This window comes from Equus quagga, chromosome 2, assembly GCF_021613505.1.
Source record: "Equus quagga isolate Etosha38 chromosome 2, UCLA_HA_Equagga_1.0, whole genome shotgun sequence".
In the NCBI taxonomy this organism is placed as follows: Eukaryota; Metazoa; Chordata; class Mammalia; order Perissodactyla; family Equidae; genus Equus; species Equus quagga.
This window is the reverse complement of record NC_060268.1, coordinates 120,863,471-120,881,397: the sequence shown is the minus strand read 5'-3', so window position 1 is coordinate 120,881,397 and position 17,927 is coordinate 120,863,471. Positions and strand designations below refer to the sequence as shown.

At 43.3% G+C, this 17,927-nt stretch overlaps 1 protein-coding gene across 7 annotated transcripts in view; it reads right to left on the bottom strand.

Annotated features, from left to right (window-relative positions):
- KCNMA1 (potassium calcium-activated channel subfamily M alpha 1) overlaps nucleotides 1-17,927 on the bottom strand; it is a 713,595-nt gene that overhangs the window by 190,219 nt on the left and 505,449 nt on the right. For all 7 annotated transcript variants that reach the window (XM_046653011.1, XM_046653014.1, XM_046653010.1 and 4 more), the window contains exons 12-14: nucleotides 17,813-17,895; nucleotides 14,186-14,255; nucleotides 8,231-8,386 (exon numbers count right to left, since the gene is read on the bottom strand). In XM_046653011.1, coding sequence (XP_046508967.1) covers nucleotides 8,231-8,386; nucleotides 14,186-14,255; nucleotides 17,813-17,895 — 309 coding nt within the window. The remainder of the gene's footprint in view (nucleotides 1-8,230; nucleotides 8,387-14,185; nucleotides 14,256-17,812; nucleotides 17,896-17,927) is intronic.

Here is a 17,927-nt window from a genome sequence, read left to right as displayed (position 1 = left end):
GAGTTTCAATTTCTTTTATTTTATTCAGAAATTTCACTGACATTTTCTGGCAATCTTCTAACATGCTGTATGGGCTTCTCTCTGCTAATAATGTTTGCCTAGAGAATTTGTAAAGGTCTGAGAACTCCTTAATTCAATGTTCTAGAAATTACCAGGGCCAGAGGGGAATGGAATCCTTGTTAATACTTCATGGATTAATTCTCTCTCCATTTGAAATTGTTTTCAGGGAAGTTGCTCTACTTTCAGGTGGGAGTTGCTCATCTTGGGCAGGGTGAACAGCATTAGGAGAGGCAGGCAGAGCTGCTAGCTAATGAGATTTGAATAAGAAAAAAAAGGATGGACAATGACATTGACCCAAATGGCACACTGAGGTTTAGCAAATTCATTTCAATTCATGAGTATTTATTTTGATTTGTGAATTTAAACAACACATTGACTGGATTTTCTGGCAGTCCAAATGGTTTATAACCAAATCTAACCAGCCTCCACGCATCCTCGCCAAGGATTACAAAGCTTTGCATTTCAAGTTTCTACATGGAGTCAAAGCTCTTTAATTTGGCAAGGGAACCATGTACAGTAGCAAAGGAAGTTTTCAGCACCAAAATCACCCCAAATCATAAGTTCTTGCTGGTCCTGGCCCCACCGAGCTGTCTGTAACAGAGGCTGGCCAGGCTAGGCTGAGGCCAATTTATTAATTCATTTATTCAACACACATTTATCGAGGACCTGTTATGAGTCAGGTGCTATTCTAGGCACTGGGGATTCAGCAAGTAGACCTAAGCTTCACAGTGCTTACACTGTTTCAGGGAAAAGTGGCAAGAAACAACACCACGGAGAAAAACAAAGCCAGGAGGGTAGATAAGGACATAAGGATGTGGATGTACGGGGTGTGGAGGAGAGAGTGATGCAAATTTTTAAAATGCAATTCTGATGTTTTTTCACCTGGAAACTTTATTCACCCCATGAAGCCAAGGAGAACATCTAGATCGTTCCTAGAGAACATGGTCAAGTAGGACATCTACTCCCTGCAGGGACTTTCAGAAGCCCCAGAGAAATTTATGAGCTTACTCACTTTCTTCTTGACTTTCCTGCATTTGCCAGGAAAATTGCTGAATCATAAAGCATCCTTTCACGAGAGATATCTCATATTCATAGATTGGAGAAGTCAACATTGTGGAAATGTCAATACTCCCCAAGGGAACCCAGAAACACACCCACACATATGCTGTTACATGACATAAAAAAACAGGGGCTCCCGGGGTACAGACAATGTACTGTTTCTTAATCTGGGTCCTGGTTACATGGGGGTGTTAAGTTTGTGAATATTTAACAAGCTGTCCATTTACTGGATGCGCACTTTTACGTTTGTATATTACACTTCAACTAAAAGTTTGTTTCTAATCTCTTTTTAAAAATACAGTTCTAATGTTTTAGAGAAAGGTCTCACTGAGAAATTAACACTGAGCAAAGACATGAAGGATCTGATGGAGGGACTTCATGCAGCCAAAGGGAAGAGCACTTTGGCCAGAGGGAACAGTAAGCACAAAACCCCTATAGCTAAAAAGAGTGTGGCTGACATTAAGGAGCAGAGGAGCACTTACAAGATGAGGTAGTGAGGTCACAGGAACCTGATTGCTTGGGAGCTACAGACCTTTGTAAGAACTTTATTCTGATGAGACTGGACATCATGGAGAGATTTTTGCAGAGGGGTGACAGGGATCTGATTCATGCTTGAGAAGACTGTTCAGGATAGATGTTTTTGAGGATAGGTTAGAGTGGAAGAGGAAAAGAGCAGGGTGGCGACATCAGTTAGGAGGCTAGTGTAATACTCTAGGAGATAGATGATGGTGGTTTGGATCTGGTAGGAAGAATAGAAGTGATAAGAAGTGCTCTGATTCTGGGCGTATTTTGAAAATTGAACCAAGAGGAAGCTTCCTGCTGAATTGCACGTGGTACATGAGAAAAAGAAAGGAGCTGAGGTTGACTCCAAAGATTTTAGTCTGACCAGTGGGAAGGATGGCATTGCCAACAGTGCAATGGTGGAAGACGTGGTTTAAGAACATAGAATATATTCAATTCTGGAAACGTTAGGTCTCAGATGAGATGAGACATTCAAATAGAGATGCTGACTAGCAATTAAATAGATGATACTAGGTTCAGAGGAGAGATTCTGGATGGAGATACAAATCTGGGAGTCATCTGTGTATGCAGAAGTTATGAGAATAAATGAGATTACTGAGAAAGTGAATACACTTTCATTGGGAGGTGCTGTCCTCTGGTAAAGGGTATCTGCAGAAGTCCACTGTCACGACACCATATGTAATTAGGGTGACATTGCCCATGGGTATGGAATAAGCAATAGTTTGCATCTCACTACCTATACACTATGTGGGTTTACTTTGCCTGACAAACCCTCTACTTTGGCACAATTAGCATTCTCTCCTGGAAGTAGGAAAGCCACCTTGATCCCAGCCACATCAGTTGGAGCCCTGGCCCCATTTCAGAGACCTTGTCACCTACCTCTCTCGCACTCCACACAGGGTCAAGCCCCGCTTCTAGGCCTCCCTAGCCTGGAGGAACAGCCCCGTCTACAGAGCTTACACGCGTCAGCCAGTAAGGGTTGCTTGTTATCTCCCAGAAGCATCAACCTGAGCCAATTAGCTTTACCGCCCGAGAAAAGCAGTGTGTAATGTCATTTCCCTCTTGAAAGTCTAGTTCATTTCCTCACCCTGACTCATCCCAGCCTAGGCTAACCCCTCATCTGTCTTGATGTAGCAGCCTCTGCCCTTGCAGAGTTGGCCAGAGATAAAGGCCAAGAAGACCCACAGGATGGGGCTGTGCCTACCCATCCCAGTGAGAACAGAAGCTTCCTGAAGCTTATAAGTGCCTCTTAGCCTTTAGGATGACAGAGTGATTAGCACACTGCCTGGAATATGGTAAGTGCTCAGGGAATCTCTATTGAATCAATAGTTTCTATAAAATAAACTATAGAAAGCTAAGATGATGGCACTAGCTAAGGTTCCCTCTTGTCATCTCCCATATTTCCTCTTGGTATACTCAGGACAAACCTAGAACTAGTTTACCCAGTTTGACACGTGAGTTTGTCGATTCTAGGCTTTACGTCCTCACACAGATTGCTGAACTTCTCCTAACCCACAGTGTCTGCCACTGGAAAGTGGGGATAATAGTAGTGCCAAGTTTGGGTAGGGTCATTGTGGGAATTAAACACGATGATACCTATAAAGCACTTAGCATAGGGCTTCACACAGTTAGAACTCAGTATATCTTAGCTATTATTAAAGATCCTTGTTTATATTTCTAGCTCCCAAACCATAATGTTTTTATACATGCATATATAAAAACACACATATGCACATAAACATAACCCAACATAAAGGTATTAAAAATGATTCCCTTGGCTACAATTAGTGCTAGGACTATATATTGCTGAACGTTTATCTCAGTATGGTAAAAATAATAATGAACAAGTGATTTTCATGTCCAGCAAAGTCTACTCAGCCAAGATACAGTCTGAATAACATGGGCCTGATTTAACAATTCCTCATTCAGAAAATGTGATAGAGGAGACTGTGTTGTGATGAATATTAAGTAACATCTCACTCACAAATTCCAAATCTTGTAAAATAGGGGAAAAAATTACAAGAAGTGCATCACATTCTTTCTCCAATTTCATAATTGATTTATTCAACCAAGAACGCATGCCATGTTTCAGGCTGTGTGAATGTGAGTGTGTGTGTGTGTGTGTGTGTGTGTGTGTGTGTCAAATGGTAGATTAGCAGAGTTAAAATAGTTGGCAACCCTGTGAATGATTTCAATGTGCTAAATCTGAAGATTCAGAGTAGACTGAAAAGAAATGTTAAGATTTAATCACTCTCTAAACACACACACCCCGTCACATATACAATTTATCATGTCCAAGGACAGCTAATCCCAGTAAGAATAACAGCACAATTTGCAAAGATGGCAGGTCAAGCTCCAACTTGAAACCAGATACGTTGAAGAGAAAATTAAGTATTACATGGTAAAACTCTAAAACCAAACAAAAAAAGAATCAGTGGATCTTAAATTATATCCAAGTGAGGAAGCCAAGTAGAGGATAAGTGGCTACTTATTCAGGGAGGAGGTGACAGCAGATAGGCTAAGTCAGTTCATTGTCCTGGTCTTTACAGCAGACATTAGGAAGATTGTGACTTGAACCTGACAAGGGCATGATAGGAGATCAGATAGTGGTAAATGAGCAAGATGTTCCAGGCCTGGAAGATAATGTAGATGCTGATAAGGCACAGGAACCAGGACATTCACCTGCGCTCCTTAAAGGAACTCAAGGGCAAAAACTGGGTGTTGCTGTATAAAATGCTTAACCTATCATTAGCAGCATGCCAGAGGACTCCTGAGTGGCCAACCTGACCTCTTTCATAAAGGTATTGGCTACAAAGTTAGCATGGAATTGTTAAATAAATCTCAGCACAACAGAAACTGTAGAGAGCATGCCTTGAAGGTTAAGTGGAGCAAATCAGGGACAAATAGCCAGAAAAAAGTCTTTAATTGTAGTTAGCAAACTTAAGGAATTCATTACCCCTGGAGATGTGGGCTAAAAATAGAAATAGATTCCTAAAAAGTGTAGATCGATTTAGAGATAACACACTCAAAATGGAAACTAGGCTTTCAGGGCCAAAGACTTGGATCCTTGAAAGTGACATTGCTGAGGGCATAAACAAGTGACAAATAAAAATGGCAAGCAGTAGGATACGTTGGAGTATATGAGGAAGCCATTTGGTATAAACCTTGGCCTGACTTTGTTTTTCCCAAAAGGGCCTAACTGTGGCTATTGAGCACTCATTGTATATCTGCTTTAAAACACTTCCTATGGCAAGAACAAATGGCCTTAGGATAAAGGTGCAACTTCCCCCCACATTGGCATTTCCTTAGGGACAAGCATCTTTCCTTAGGCTAGGAACTGATTGCTGCACTCACCTTTGACCACCCAGCTCACCTGCCACCACCCAGTTCCACCCTGCTGTGTTCACCGAGACAGCAGACATACCTGCTGTTTCCATCAATCGCTGTGCCAACAGAGCAGTCTCGTGACTATTGTAAAAGGGACATTTCAGTCATATGTGAAACATCCTGTTTGGGGTATATAACCACTCTGTGCACCCCACTTCTTCAGTGCCCTTTCTTCCTTTGGGAAGAAAGGCCCTGGGCCATGGTCCTCAGATTTCAGCTCAGAATAAACTCTCCCAAATTTTCATTTATAGATTGGTTATGGATTATTTTCGTCAACACAAGTGCTCCCGTAACACTTCCTGGTACCTTTGGGCTGCGTCTCTTTTGTAACTCCTATATACCAACCATCTCTCTCTCTCTCTTTTGTTGAGCTGTATCACTCTCACTTTCAGTCTTGGTTTTTGGTCTCTTGGTCTCACACATACTAAAAGCCTGGTGGATAGTCACTGTGCTTCTGCCTGTGACATAGTATCACTGTTTTGGTCTTGTTTCTCTCTCTTCTTCTTTCAGCAGGAGCAGAGTACAACGCATTCTGCAGAACCAAGAAACAGACACTGTACCTGCCCGGGGCAAGGCAGCAGGTAGGCTCACATTCTACCTTTGGCTTCCAGAAACGCTAAGTGTTCTCAAGAGAGCAAACGCTGCTAAAACCTCATTCCATCTCCCTCCATCCTAATAGGCCCACCTGTCCCCAGGGAAGCGCTGATGAATTCTTTCTGGTAGGACATTAACGGACACTGAGGAAGGAAGCCATTCCTGTAAACAATAATCCATTTATAGATTCCCTTTTTTCCATCTGCCCCCAAACAAAAATCAGTGAAGCTTTTGTGACCCCTGGAATAGGAGATAATATATAAGACTTCTCAAGGGGAGCATCATTATGTTTTTATTATGACCTAAAAGAGACAAGGATCTGGGATTTGGAGAGTAAGTGCACAAAGAGGACACTACAGAATGGGGAGCACATACTGCCCCTATCCTAAATGAAAAAAATATATGAAGGGAGGCCTTGTTATTTCCAGGTCATGTGCCTTAGCAAATTCCAACACAAAGACCATCTCGATGTAAAAAGGCTGTATTCAGAGAGCTACCTCCAAATTCAGAGGAGTTGGCCTCCAACACAAATTACATAACCCAAGAGGGAAATGTGTTTTCAGTTATATCAGGACTGAACAGGCGTCTCCCACAGGATCTTTCTAAATAGGAACTTGGCAATGAGATTTAGTTAGGCCGGAGGGGATGTCTTTGGCTGCAGAGTTGAAGCCCTTCAGGGTCTTGAGGAAAGTTGGACAGAAGTTCTTTCTCCCTGCTGGTAACAACACTGAAGAATCAGCGTCACATTCATTTTATTAATTTTCTTGACAGGCAGCTCTAGTTTCCGTGCAGGCACCACAAAATCAAAACACACGCATGTCAAATGCCCCACGTGTGGTGAGGCTCTGCCAAGGCCATGTTACATCAACATGAGGAAGCAGAGCCCAGGTCCTCAGACTCTGTGCCTGGTCCTGTAGGCAATTCCTGCTGGAAGAAACCACCAGAACTTGGATCAACAAGCCAGAGGAACTCTCTTAGTGACAGTCCTTATCCTGGGTCTGGGCTCCTTGTGTTAAATATAAAAGCCCTGGGAGACACAAGGCTACATCTGGCTTTTGGGCTTGTTTCTAAGTCCAGCCACACAGACCTCCCTGTTATGCCCATTTTGCCTGCATTCAGCTTCATCCAGGGAGGGGAACAGCAGTCTGGATAAAAGAAGCCATTTAAAGGAATGCAATGCCCTTATTTGTGAGCTGGGTCTGAGCCAGGAGTTCTGTGGAGTTGAGGTCTTGGGGCACATAGTGAGTGGGAGGATTTTTAAATCAAAGCATCCATTGCTAATGTGATTGAAGGGACTCTCAAACAATTTGTTCTTTTACGTAAAGTAATACTAACTACAAATTGGCTAAATAATGTAAACTAGATGGGTATGGAGGGTAAAGAACCAGAAAAAAACCCTGTTCTAAGTCACACAACTTGTGGATGCCCGGGATGAACATTAACATAGAGTTATTCCATCACCTGCATCCGCATCCTTCCCACCCATCCCTCTCATTGCATCCAGGGCTATTTCCTCAACTCCTTCGAATAACTTATTGCCGGTGGTTACAGCACAATGGCAGCAAAAGGCTGGAGAGCTCACACCTTTGATTTCAGAGCTTCTAGCCTGCTTTGAGGGACCTCCTGGTGACTCACTAATTTCCTACCACAACCACTACTAATTCAGGGAAAGGAATGTAAATCAATGAATAACAGGGAGGGAAATCTAAGCCCAGATCCTGAGCGAATGGCCAAATCAGAAAGGCCCAAACTAGACAGGCTTTACTGCACTGGTTTGCCATCTTGACTGTCTAGCTGAAGAATAATCCAAGGATAAGGACTGGTGTTATCATTCTCCTGCACTCCTAAAGCCCTCTACTAGAGGCCAGGAACCTCAACGTAATGTCCTGGAAACACTCCTGGCCTGGCTATGAGGACAGAGTTGGGTCTTTCTTTGTCTGAGTTGATCCAGCAGGCAGGGGCCACTTTGGGAACTTCGGAGCGGCTGCCCAGTCAGCTCTGTGGGGTGAACCGGCTGACAAGGAGATGAGCGTAACCAGACTGCCTGTCTCATGGTGTAAAGGGCGCCGCCACTGAGGACTCAGTTCATCGTTTAACTCTTCATTCAAATAACCATGGCATGTCAGCCCTGCTGGCTTCCTTGATTGTGCAGAAATAAATAAATGAATTATGTTGTTGGGGTTTGGGCTTCAGCACAAACACATGGTCTGCATTTATCTGCACAGTGAGAGGTCCACCAGCCACTTGATGTAAGAGAGCAAAATGATAATTCTTTTCTTTAGGCGCTCTGGAGCCATATGGAATGGATATAAATCATATTTTTGTTTTAACAGCGGAGGCTTTGTTGATAGATAAACATGTGGTTTATCTAAAAAGAGAGAGGATTGTGCTTTGAACAATCATTTAATGGCCGTGGATGTGCCAAATAAAAATAAAAACATAATTTTGAAAGAAGTTGGCCTCATGCCCAAATCTGTAACAAGGAATTTCTCCTTAACCAAAGTGGTTAAAGCCTGTCGATCTGTTTTGAGTTTAAGCTGTGCTCTCTACTCAACCCCACGACAAACTGAATCCGGGGCTAATGTGCTCTAATAGGACAAGACGTTACCTTTATGAATGACCTCATGGAGAAGAGGTTGGCGAGCATGGTGGAGAGGCCTTGAGCCAGGCAGCTCTGGGCTATGAACCCCAGCTTCAGCTCTGCGAGGCAGATTGCATCATCACCCTCTTTCCAATTCCAGCTTGGGATGTTTAGCAGATGGGCCTGTAGAAACAAAAACAGGTACGAGACCTTACTGTGTTAAATGTTCAATTGTTTAAAATCTCCTCTGAGAAATGCAGCATTGCCCAATGTTCAGAGTCATCCAGACTCCTTTCTTTCTCTTCCTGTGTCTGGTGTTTGGTGTTTTATTCAACTTTTATATTGATCAGACTTCAGTCTCTCTGGAACATTGCTTCTGCACCTACCAAGACCAAGTCCTCCCCTAGGGTCTGTCATTCGGCCAGATAGAGTCCAGAGGGAATTTCATCTTGTAACAGACACATCAGCGCATGCTACTAAGGTGTCTGGCTGGCTAGGTTACTCTAAACTGGATCCTCAAACAGACTCTAAGACTGCCAAATGTTTGTGTATTTTAGATTTCTTTTTTATCTGCCTTCCCAATTCTCCAGATCAGTGGCTCCCAAAGTGGAGTGGGCATCAGAATCACCTGGAAGGTTTATGCAACAAATACATATTGCTGGCCCCTCTCCCACAGTTTCTGATTCAGTGGGCAGGGGGTAAGGCTGGAAAATTTGCATTTCTAACAAGTTCAAGGTGATGCTGAGCGCTGATCTGGGGACCAAACTTTGAGAAGCACTGCCCTAAATCATCAGGGACACACCCAGCATAGACATGCTACAATCTCTTGCTCTCTTGCAGACAGACTGATCTTATTCGACAGCTAGGTCAGACCCTAAGATAAGGACCAAAAGGCACACTTATCCAATTATTTTTAAGGGGCATGAAGCAGAGAGTCAGAGATGATACATTGGATAAAATAATCAAGATTCAAAAAGTTCTCCAGAGTTGAAAAAAATGGGCAAAAAACCAACCAGAAAAGATTTAAAAGATCTTACTGTGAAGTACAGCATTTAGATTAAAAAAAAAAAAAAGTCAATTATATCAATTCAAAATGAGAAGAATTAACTTGGCAGCAGACATGAGGGGAAAGAAAAGAAAAACTTGAGTGTATGGGTAACTAAAACCCCAAAGAGAGGCCAACTGTGTGACAGATTATAGAGAAAGCCAAGGCTCGCTTGTTAGAAATGGTCTCTGGATCAAGGGAAAGGACTGTTTCATTCTGCTGGGAACCGGTCAGGCTAGTTCCAGAGTGCTTGACCCAGTTGTAACAGTCAGATTTAAAAAGGGAAGCTGATAAATTGAATAACTTCCAGGGAAAAATGACAAACACAAGGAGAGGTATGGGTTCTGGAAACTATCTTTTGAGGAACAGTGAAGAGAGCCAGCAGCGCTTGGCTGAAGAAGGGCCGCGCCATCGTGGAGACAGGATGGTCACCTTGCAACACCCTGTGCTGCTGTGAGGAAGGGAGATTAGGCTTGTCTTGCTTTGTTCCAGGGCCCAGAAGTAGGACTGACAAGTGTATACAACAAGAAAGCAGTTGTTTGGCTTGTTTTATAAGAGACCTTTCTAAGGATGTAATTTGTCTAATAAATGTAGATGGCTGCCTCCAAAAGTACAAGGTCTTTGTCCTTAAAACTCGGTAACTGCTTCTCCAAGTTGCAGTGGAAGGACTTCTTGCTTTGCATGGGAGGTTGAATCCGAGAGCCCTTCTGGGTGCCTGCTAATGCCAAGACTCTATGGCCCTGAAATGACTATTTCTCTCCAAGTATCCACAAACTCAAAGAGCACCAAGGAGGCTTCCCTTCAGTTTCAGGACAACATACAATAGTTGTACTAGAAGGAGATGGAAGACTCCACTGTGGAAACAAAGAGCAAGTCCAATGGCTCTGTGCTCTGCTTTCGGAAATACCACTCTTGTGAAATTCCTTCTTGCAAAATTCAGTTCTATAACAATATCGTGAGTCCTAACTCAGCAGTGTTTATTCCTGGGAGAGATGATTTATCCTCCCTGACGAGAGCGCAGTTAAAATAGTCCCATGTGTGGGCCGTAGCAGATGGTAATTTCTATCAAGTTGAGTATGAGACCTTCCCACATCCTATACTCAATTCCAGCAAGTAGGCCTGCCCTTTACCCCATTTCTCTACCTACTCTTCACTAGCTTCAGAAGGCCACTTTTCCCCTTACTTCTCTGTCATCATAGAGAATAATACATTAGTCTAAGTGAAGAAATACGCATTTGCATTAACATCAACTGAGAAAAATGAGGAGAAATTAAATCTAAGTAATGAACAAATAAATCATCAAGTATGAAAGGAGATTTGGGTGGTCCAAGACCCAGTTAGACACCACATAACCTTCATGGCACCTCCAAACAAACCAAACCTTTTCATGTGCCATCCCCATATGCCATCCATGGGATGATGTCCAGGCTTTTAGGCTTTGGGTCCTTCATGTTCCCATCTGGTTTGTGTTCCTTAGACATATTTTACATGTTATTACACAAAGAAAGTCAAGTTTGTTTCATTTCTCAGACTTCCACAGCCTCCTTTTCTTGCCACCATATTTTCTCCAATTGTAGGGCAGGGAGCCATAACGGATGTGCCAAAGGCTGAGAGGGAAGTCTATGTGCATGAAACAAAAGAGAGATTGACCCAGGAATTCAAATTCTTTGCTTCTGGCAACATTATCCTTTTTCATTTGAAGGAAATTTTGGTCTGGTGAAAAGTGCCAGCATTACTGCACGGGAGTCTAGAGGCAAATCCTCTCTAATCTACAGAAATAGACCTGCTGAAGCAGGTCTAGCAAGACCAGGGCTTCCCTCTGTTTCTGCAACTGGACCACGCCTCATCTCAAGAAGAAGGAATGTAAAAGTAAGCTGTCCTGGGAAACCAGCAGAGATGAATTCCAGTCCCAGTTCCACCTCTCACTACACATGCAACTTTGGGGGAGCCACCCCGAAGAACAAAGAAGGTTATTTCAGTGAAAACACTTAACACTCCTGCCCAAGTATAAGGGTTTATACGGAGAAAGCTCAGAGAACTTGCCTGTCCACTGGGCCATTGGGACTTGGCTTCTAGGTCAGAGACAAAGACCTCTTTCTCTAGAGTCTGCTGGGACAATTAAAAAAATTCACTAAAAGCTAAATCACCAGGAGTGATACTTTTCCAAAATGTCATAAACCATTCTTTCCTTGAAGAGCTCCAAGCCATTTACACTCAAGCCAGAAAATGCCCTGCACCATCTTCTATTGGTGTCCAGAGATGGCTAGGCTGAGTGTTCTTCTTCAAGAATTCCAGCAATATTAAACAGATCCACTTGGAGAACATCAGCCCTTCTAGAAGGCCTACTCTGAGGAACCACAGTTTGGTTCATTGGGCTGTGGCCCTATTTAAAGAGCAGGTGGTATTTGGCAGTTCTGTCTGCCAAGTGACTGTGAGTTGTACCCATCAGAGCTGCTGTGTCTGAGACACAGCTTAGACCCCGCTCAGGAGTCACATTGGGATGCTAAAATGCACAGATGGTCAAATGAGGACTAAATGAGATAATGTATGTCAAAGCTCTTTTAAAACCATAAAATATGACACAAATGTCTGAGATTACTATGATGACAAACTCAGGACCAGTTTTACATGGAGAGAAAGTAGGCAGCTTCCCTAAATGCTACTAGGCCCTAGGATACCACCATCACTAGATCATAGGGGATTGAAATTCTTTGCATTTTAAATCAGGTATCAATTGTGAAATTAACTATCTCTTGGAACATGTCAACAGTGACATAAGCTTACACACATGTACCAGGTTCTTTCTGGAAAGCAAGTTTTAATGGTGGAGATCGCTGGACATCTAGTCACAGGTGAAGAGAAAGTGCCAATAGAGAAAGAAAAATAATATTGTAAGGGAATAGGAAAAAAACATATTGAAAGGGAAGGTGGAGCATCTTAGGAAACAGAGCAAAATTGTAAAGCAGCATGAAGAATGCACATGAAGGAATGATATGACAAACAATGACCAGCGGACTTTCTGTTCTTTCTCTAGAAGAGAGAAATGAAATGATAGAGAAAATCCCCTGTATCAAAGTCACTATGTCACTTGCACCCTTACTAATCTTATAGGGGCAAAGTCTCATAAGTGAGTTTGCCTAACTCTGAAACCCAAATAGATTGGCGTGGTTCTAAACAAAATGTGTTTTCTGCAAATAATCACGGATCGGTTGATGTCTTCGTCATTGTTTCTGAATAATTACATGGCAGAGGTTTGTAAAAGACATTCCGCATGCTATGATCATGTGAATACTGACCAGGTGCCATCTGGATCCTAGGTCTATTGAGATACTTTGAGTTTGGCAAGAACCACATAGCTGAAATCCTCCTTAATTTCTTGAAGACACTGCATCAGCACTCATTAGAAGGAGAAAAAAAGGAACTGCCCTCCCTTCCTAAACATACAACATTAATTTTCCTATTCAATCTAAATGCAGCCAAAAATCCAAACACCAGCTTAAAGCACACCCACACTAAATGAAATTTCAAATCACAAATGAAAGAAGGAGAGTTCGTTGCCTCAGGAGCTGTCACCAGCCGCAGCCTTGCTAATAAAATTCACCTCCACCTACAGAAGTTGCTGTCAAAAACTTCTCCAGACCGATGCATATGAGTTACCAATTATCCTCACTTTATTTCTTCAGTCCTTGGTTTTTCCAGAGACAGACAGGAAAATGTGACCTTGGGTGCCCACCACCAAACCAACTGGCTGGAGTGCAACATGTTCTGCAACAGAAGCACCTGCCGAGGGCTGGGCAATGGTTGGCACTGGGCAGCAGCCCCGGGTGACAGGCCAGTCACTGACAGCAGGCTCCACTCAACGACAGCCTCTGATGGGCCTCAACACAGCAAAATGGGGCAGCTCTTGCCAGCAATTAAGGAATAATGGCATGGCACTGGTGCATTTGGCAGAACAGGCTCTTCTCTGGGTCACCTGACTGCCTATTTCGTAGGGAATATGGCCTATAAGATGGGACACACGCTCACTCATAACCGAGCAGGGAGTTATTCTCTTCATACAGGACACCTGGTTCCAGGTGGTGAGCAGCCTCCAGTTTCTGAGCCTCATTAAGGGCATAACCGGTTCCATATCAGAGAGAAAGGTGCCACTTTCCCTCCCCGAAAGCTGTCTTCCTAGGAGTTTAATGACAGTCCAAGTGAAGAAGCCTTGCCTCTGAATGAGAGACTGGACTCTGGTTTACTGAGAAGTAATCACAAGTCTATATCACACCACAGACTCCAACATTTGTTTTCTTTCCAGTCCCCCTTATAAACTGCAAAACTAGGAAAATTCCACTATGTTTAATCTCTGGATAGCCAACTATCTTCCTGAATTCAACCATGCAAATTCTGATCTTGAATTTGGGAATTCCATGTTCCATATTCTCCACCCAGCGCGCGTTCCATTCCTCCTAGCTCACCTGGTCTCAGGTAGAAAAGTCCTACCACTTGTTTGGGACACTCTCTATGCCTTGACTGCTAAATTTCTGAGGGCACAAAAAGGGACTTCTCCTTCAGTTTTATCCCTGGAGGCTGAGAAGGGTCAAGTAGAGTGTTGACCACACAGGTATTCAATAAATGCTGACTGAAGAAATGAGAGCAGCACATAAAAATGGAAGCTGTTGCAATGGGATCTAAGAATGCATCAATATTTCTAAACCTAGGGGTTCAACAGAAGCTTCCTGAATGAATGATCAGTACATGAAGGAGCTTCCTTCTAGTCACCAACTGTAATCGAGGTGTTTGGACTGAAGAACTGTCCCATGGAGGTTTTTACCCATATCCCTCTTTATCCAGGTGTTTGCATTGCATCAGTGGGTTGCAGCTGTATGGTGAGGGAGAAGAGCCTGGACTCACACATGCATCTTTGAGCCCCGGACCGGCTCTCACTATCCTACCTTGTTGTGATACTGCAGCATCTGAGTGATGATTCTTATCTTCGGATGGTAGTTCTTTATAGAGATTACTCTGAAAAAGAAAGAGCCAAAGTGAGGGAGGGTCAAGTTTACAATTTGAATCTGATGAGTAGATTAATTTGATTACATCCTTTATGGAGTGAATCTGGGGCCAGCAGCCAGGGCCACCCAGAGGGGTTGCAGGCATTGGGCCAAGTTAAACCCTGTTTCCACCACTGTATCCTGTGGTAGTGTGAAAAAGAAATCACAAAATGGCCACAGACTGTGTCCTGGCCATAAAAGAAGAGAGAGGTCCTGTGGTGCCCTGGTGATGGTGTGCGAGGATGTGTGTACTGGGGCTGGGGGTTCCGGAGCAGGGGTCACGAGCTTACTGCCTATGCAGGCATCTAAATAAAGCAAGCTCAACTCCTGGGGCCAACAGAGGTTTGCAATCTTACATACCCTAGGGACCAGCCTAGAAACAATTTGTTCTGGGTCCAATTCAACAAGATAACAATTTGAGACAATAATGAGAAATCAAACAAGCAGCCTAACAAATGATTCTAATTATCAGACACACATGACCACTCTGACAAAAATGATTTCTAAGCAGGGCTCTTAGGATGGGTTCAATGCTAATAGCATCTAAACGATGACTTTAAGGCTACTTAGAGATAAGCATCAAGGCCTTGTGGGGGTTGTAACCAGGTAGAAAATTCCCTCCAAACTGCCCTCAGTCCATACTCAGGATTAACCACTGCCTGCCTCCACCAGAATCCTCATTTCTGCTCCCTGTGACAATCACTGAGCTCAATGGGGAGTGGCAGGGAGCAAAGGAACAGAAACACCTGGATTCCAGTCCCAGCTATTGTACTAAGGAACTGGGTGATCTTCAGGAAATTCCTGGCCTCTCTGTGACTGTTTCCTCATCAGGACATTGGGAGCAACAGCACCTGCTTTATTTATTTCACAGGCTTGGTATGAAGAGCAAATGAAAGACCAGATGTGAAAATACTTTGAAATCATTAAAAGCTCTCTCCACGCGTAAGTTATGGTTTTTGTCATTACCGACTCTGTCAGAGGTGACATTGTACATTTCCTTCTGTGACAAGGAAGTCTAAAGAATGGAATTCCACAGAAAGGCCCACCTCCTAAGCCTAATCAGAAATGCAAGTACATTTATTGTGACCACCAGGAAACACTCTACGCTTCGTCCCTTTTTGTGCAAAGATGGAAAGAAGGGAGCCAGGGAGCAGCTTTGCTTGAAAAGCCACAACTTGTGAATTTAGGAAATGGATCATGCATAAGCCTTTCCCTGCACAAATTCACCCTGGGCTTCTGCACTTGAAGGATTTCATTTTATTTTAAAAAATGTGTTGTGTTGGCCTGTGCTTATAACTCAAGGACTTTGAGGCTCTGTCAGCCCTCTGAATTCAGTTCACAGCATCAGCCAGTTTTCTGCATTAGCTCATTTCAAATGGATCTTTGACATTTTAATTTCAAAAGGGGCAGACTGGTTTCATTAGACTAAGGAGAAAGGAGGATTATACAAATAAGGGAAAGACAGAGCCCATTTTTTAACCCTGAACTTTCCCTTTTCCTTTGCTGCCTGGGCCTCAGTTCTGATTCTGGTTAACGCATGGCTTAATTACATTTCTGACACCACCTTTGCTGTTATTTTTATGCCTTGGCATCATGCCAATCACCCTGATAACCTATATGTCTTCATATTAACCCTATTGCAGTCAGGGTTAAGAAAATACTGTGTTTAAGAGAAATGCCCATTTCAAAGCTATTATTCATTTCAGTTATTCACTTTTGAAAAACAAAACAGGGCTAGCCCCAAACTTCTATGTGGGATCAAAATGTTAAACTTCATCCTCTTTTGGTTTTTTATTTGCAAATTTGAAGATACTGAAGCCTAGTTCCTTAAAGGCTACATTTTTATCATTTAAAATGACACAAAAACGTGGTGAAGGATGGAAATCCTTGTTCAAGGAAAGGGCCAACTGACCCTAAGCTGAAGCTGTTGCAGTCACTTTCCAGCTGTGACTAGTGAGAGGGTGGACTAGGTGTGGAAGCATGTCCCTGCACCACCATCTCCCTGCAGCCTGGCAAGCCCAATGCTTACAAGAGTTTACACATCAACTTCCTTAAAATGAGATCACTAAGCCTATTGCCAAAGAAAAGCAAGTGGAAAGAGAACATTGTGCCAGATGTCGCTTGCCAGACACAAGGACCAGATGCTGAGGGAAGGCCTTGCTCATCCAAAACGTGCCAGAGGAATTCCCCCACCCCGATGGGAAAGATCGTGTCACTTGAGGCCACTGATTAAAAGCAAAGAAACGGAGATGCGAGCATTATAATGATGTAAAGGCAACCTCGCAGCTCTCCACTTCAGGTAAACTCCCAGGACACAGTAAACCAAGCTGCAGAGAGAGGGGAATCTTTGTCTGGACTGAAAGGATGGCTGTTCACAATCAGGCAAGAGTTCCTGGGAATACAGTGGGAGTGAATTGTTTTCTCTTAGTTCATCTTTTCTCTAGAAGGTTCTCTTTATTATTCCCTCCCAGCTCTCTTAACTATTCTGCAATTTATGCTGAAGGAGAAATAATCCAAAAGGGCTTCAAGTATCTGGAGCAAAATATCTTAACTTTTTGGTCACGTCATAGTCACAAGATGTCTAGAATATGGGTCTATGAAAAGAACAAAAATGGCACGATTTTCTTCTGAAATGAGAAAAGAATGAGGAGTAGGAGTTGAGCGGAGAATGGCTGTAGATGGGTCAGGCATTTGCAGAAAAGGCATTGGGCAGTGTTTTCCAAAGCGTGCTCCCCCAGGAGATGTTCTGTAGAAATTGGGGGCATGGGTTGTGACCAAATAGGCTTGATAAATTCTCTGTAGAATATTATTGTAGAAATTCCTGTCAGTATTAAAAGCACTGAGAAGGCTTTCAGTGAACAAAACTATTTCATTTTGGGAAACTATTTCATAATCGGTCAACAAACTCCTCTTTGTGGGGAATATTCATCAATGTGCTATAGACACACTTGGAAAGTTCTAATGTGGGGCTCTCAACCTTGGCTCTAGTGACATTGTGGGCCACAGAATTCTCTGCTGTGAGGGATTCTCCCATGCATTGTAGGATGTTGAGCAGCATCCGTAATCTCTACCCACTAGACATGAGTTATCCCCTAGTTATGACACTATCCCCTAGTTATGACAACCAAGAACATCTCCAGATATTTCAAAATGTCCCCAGGGAGACAAAACTGGCCACAGTTAAGATATCTCAGGCCCACTCCTCCTTAGGAAACATAGTACCTTATTTCAGGCCTGCACTCATTTAAATCTGTCTCTCCTTTTCTAGTCCTGTCTGAAGTATCTCAAACCAAGACAGATGGTAAGCCCCAGAGCTCCCACCTGCTAAGGATGAGCTTTCTGTTGACGACGGCTTGCATCCTTGCCCCACAGCCACCATAGCCTTAATTTCCCCAAGACCTATGCTTGTGGCAAGTTGTGGGGTGGCCTATGGGGGAAAGAGGGTCCCACAGAGATGGTGCTCTGCAGAGGACACAAAAGGGCTGCAGAGTGCCAAGCCCAGAGCCTTCCCGGCCTCCCTACAGTTACCTCATGATGTTGGAGGCATCTTCCGCATCTGGGTCAGCACAGTACTTATTGGCAAGGATTAGGCACGCATCTGCTGACTCTATCTAAGACACCAAAAGGAAAATCACAGAACAGA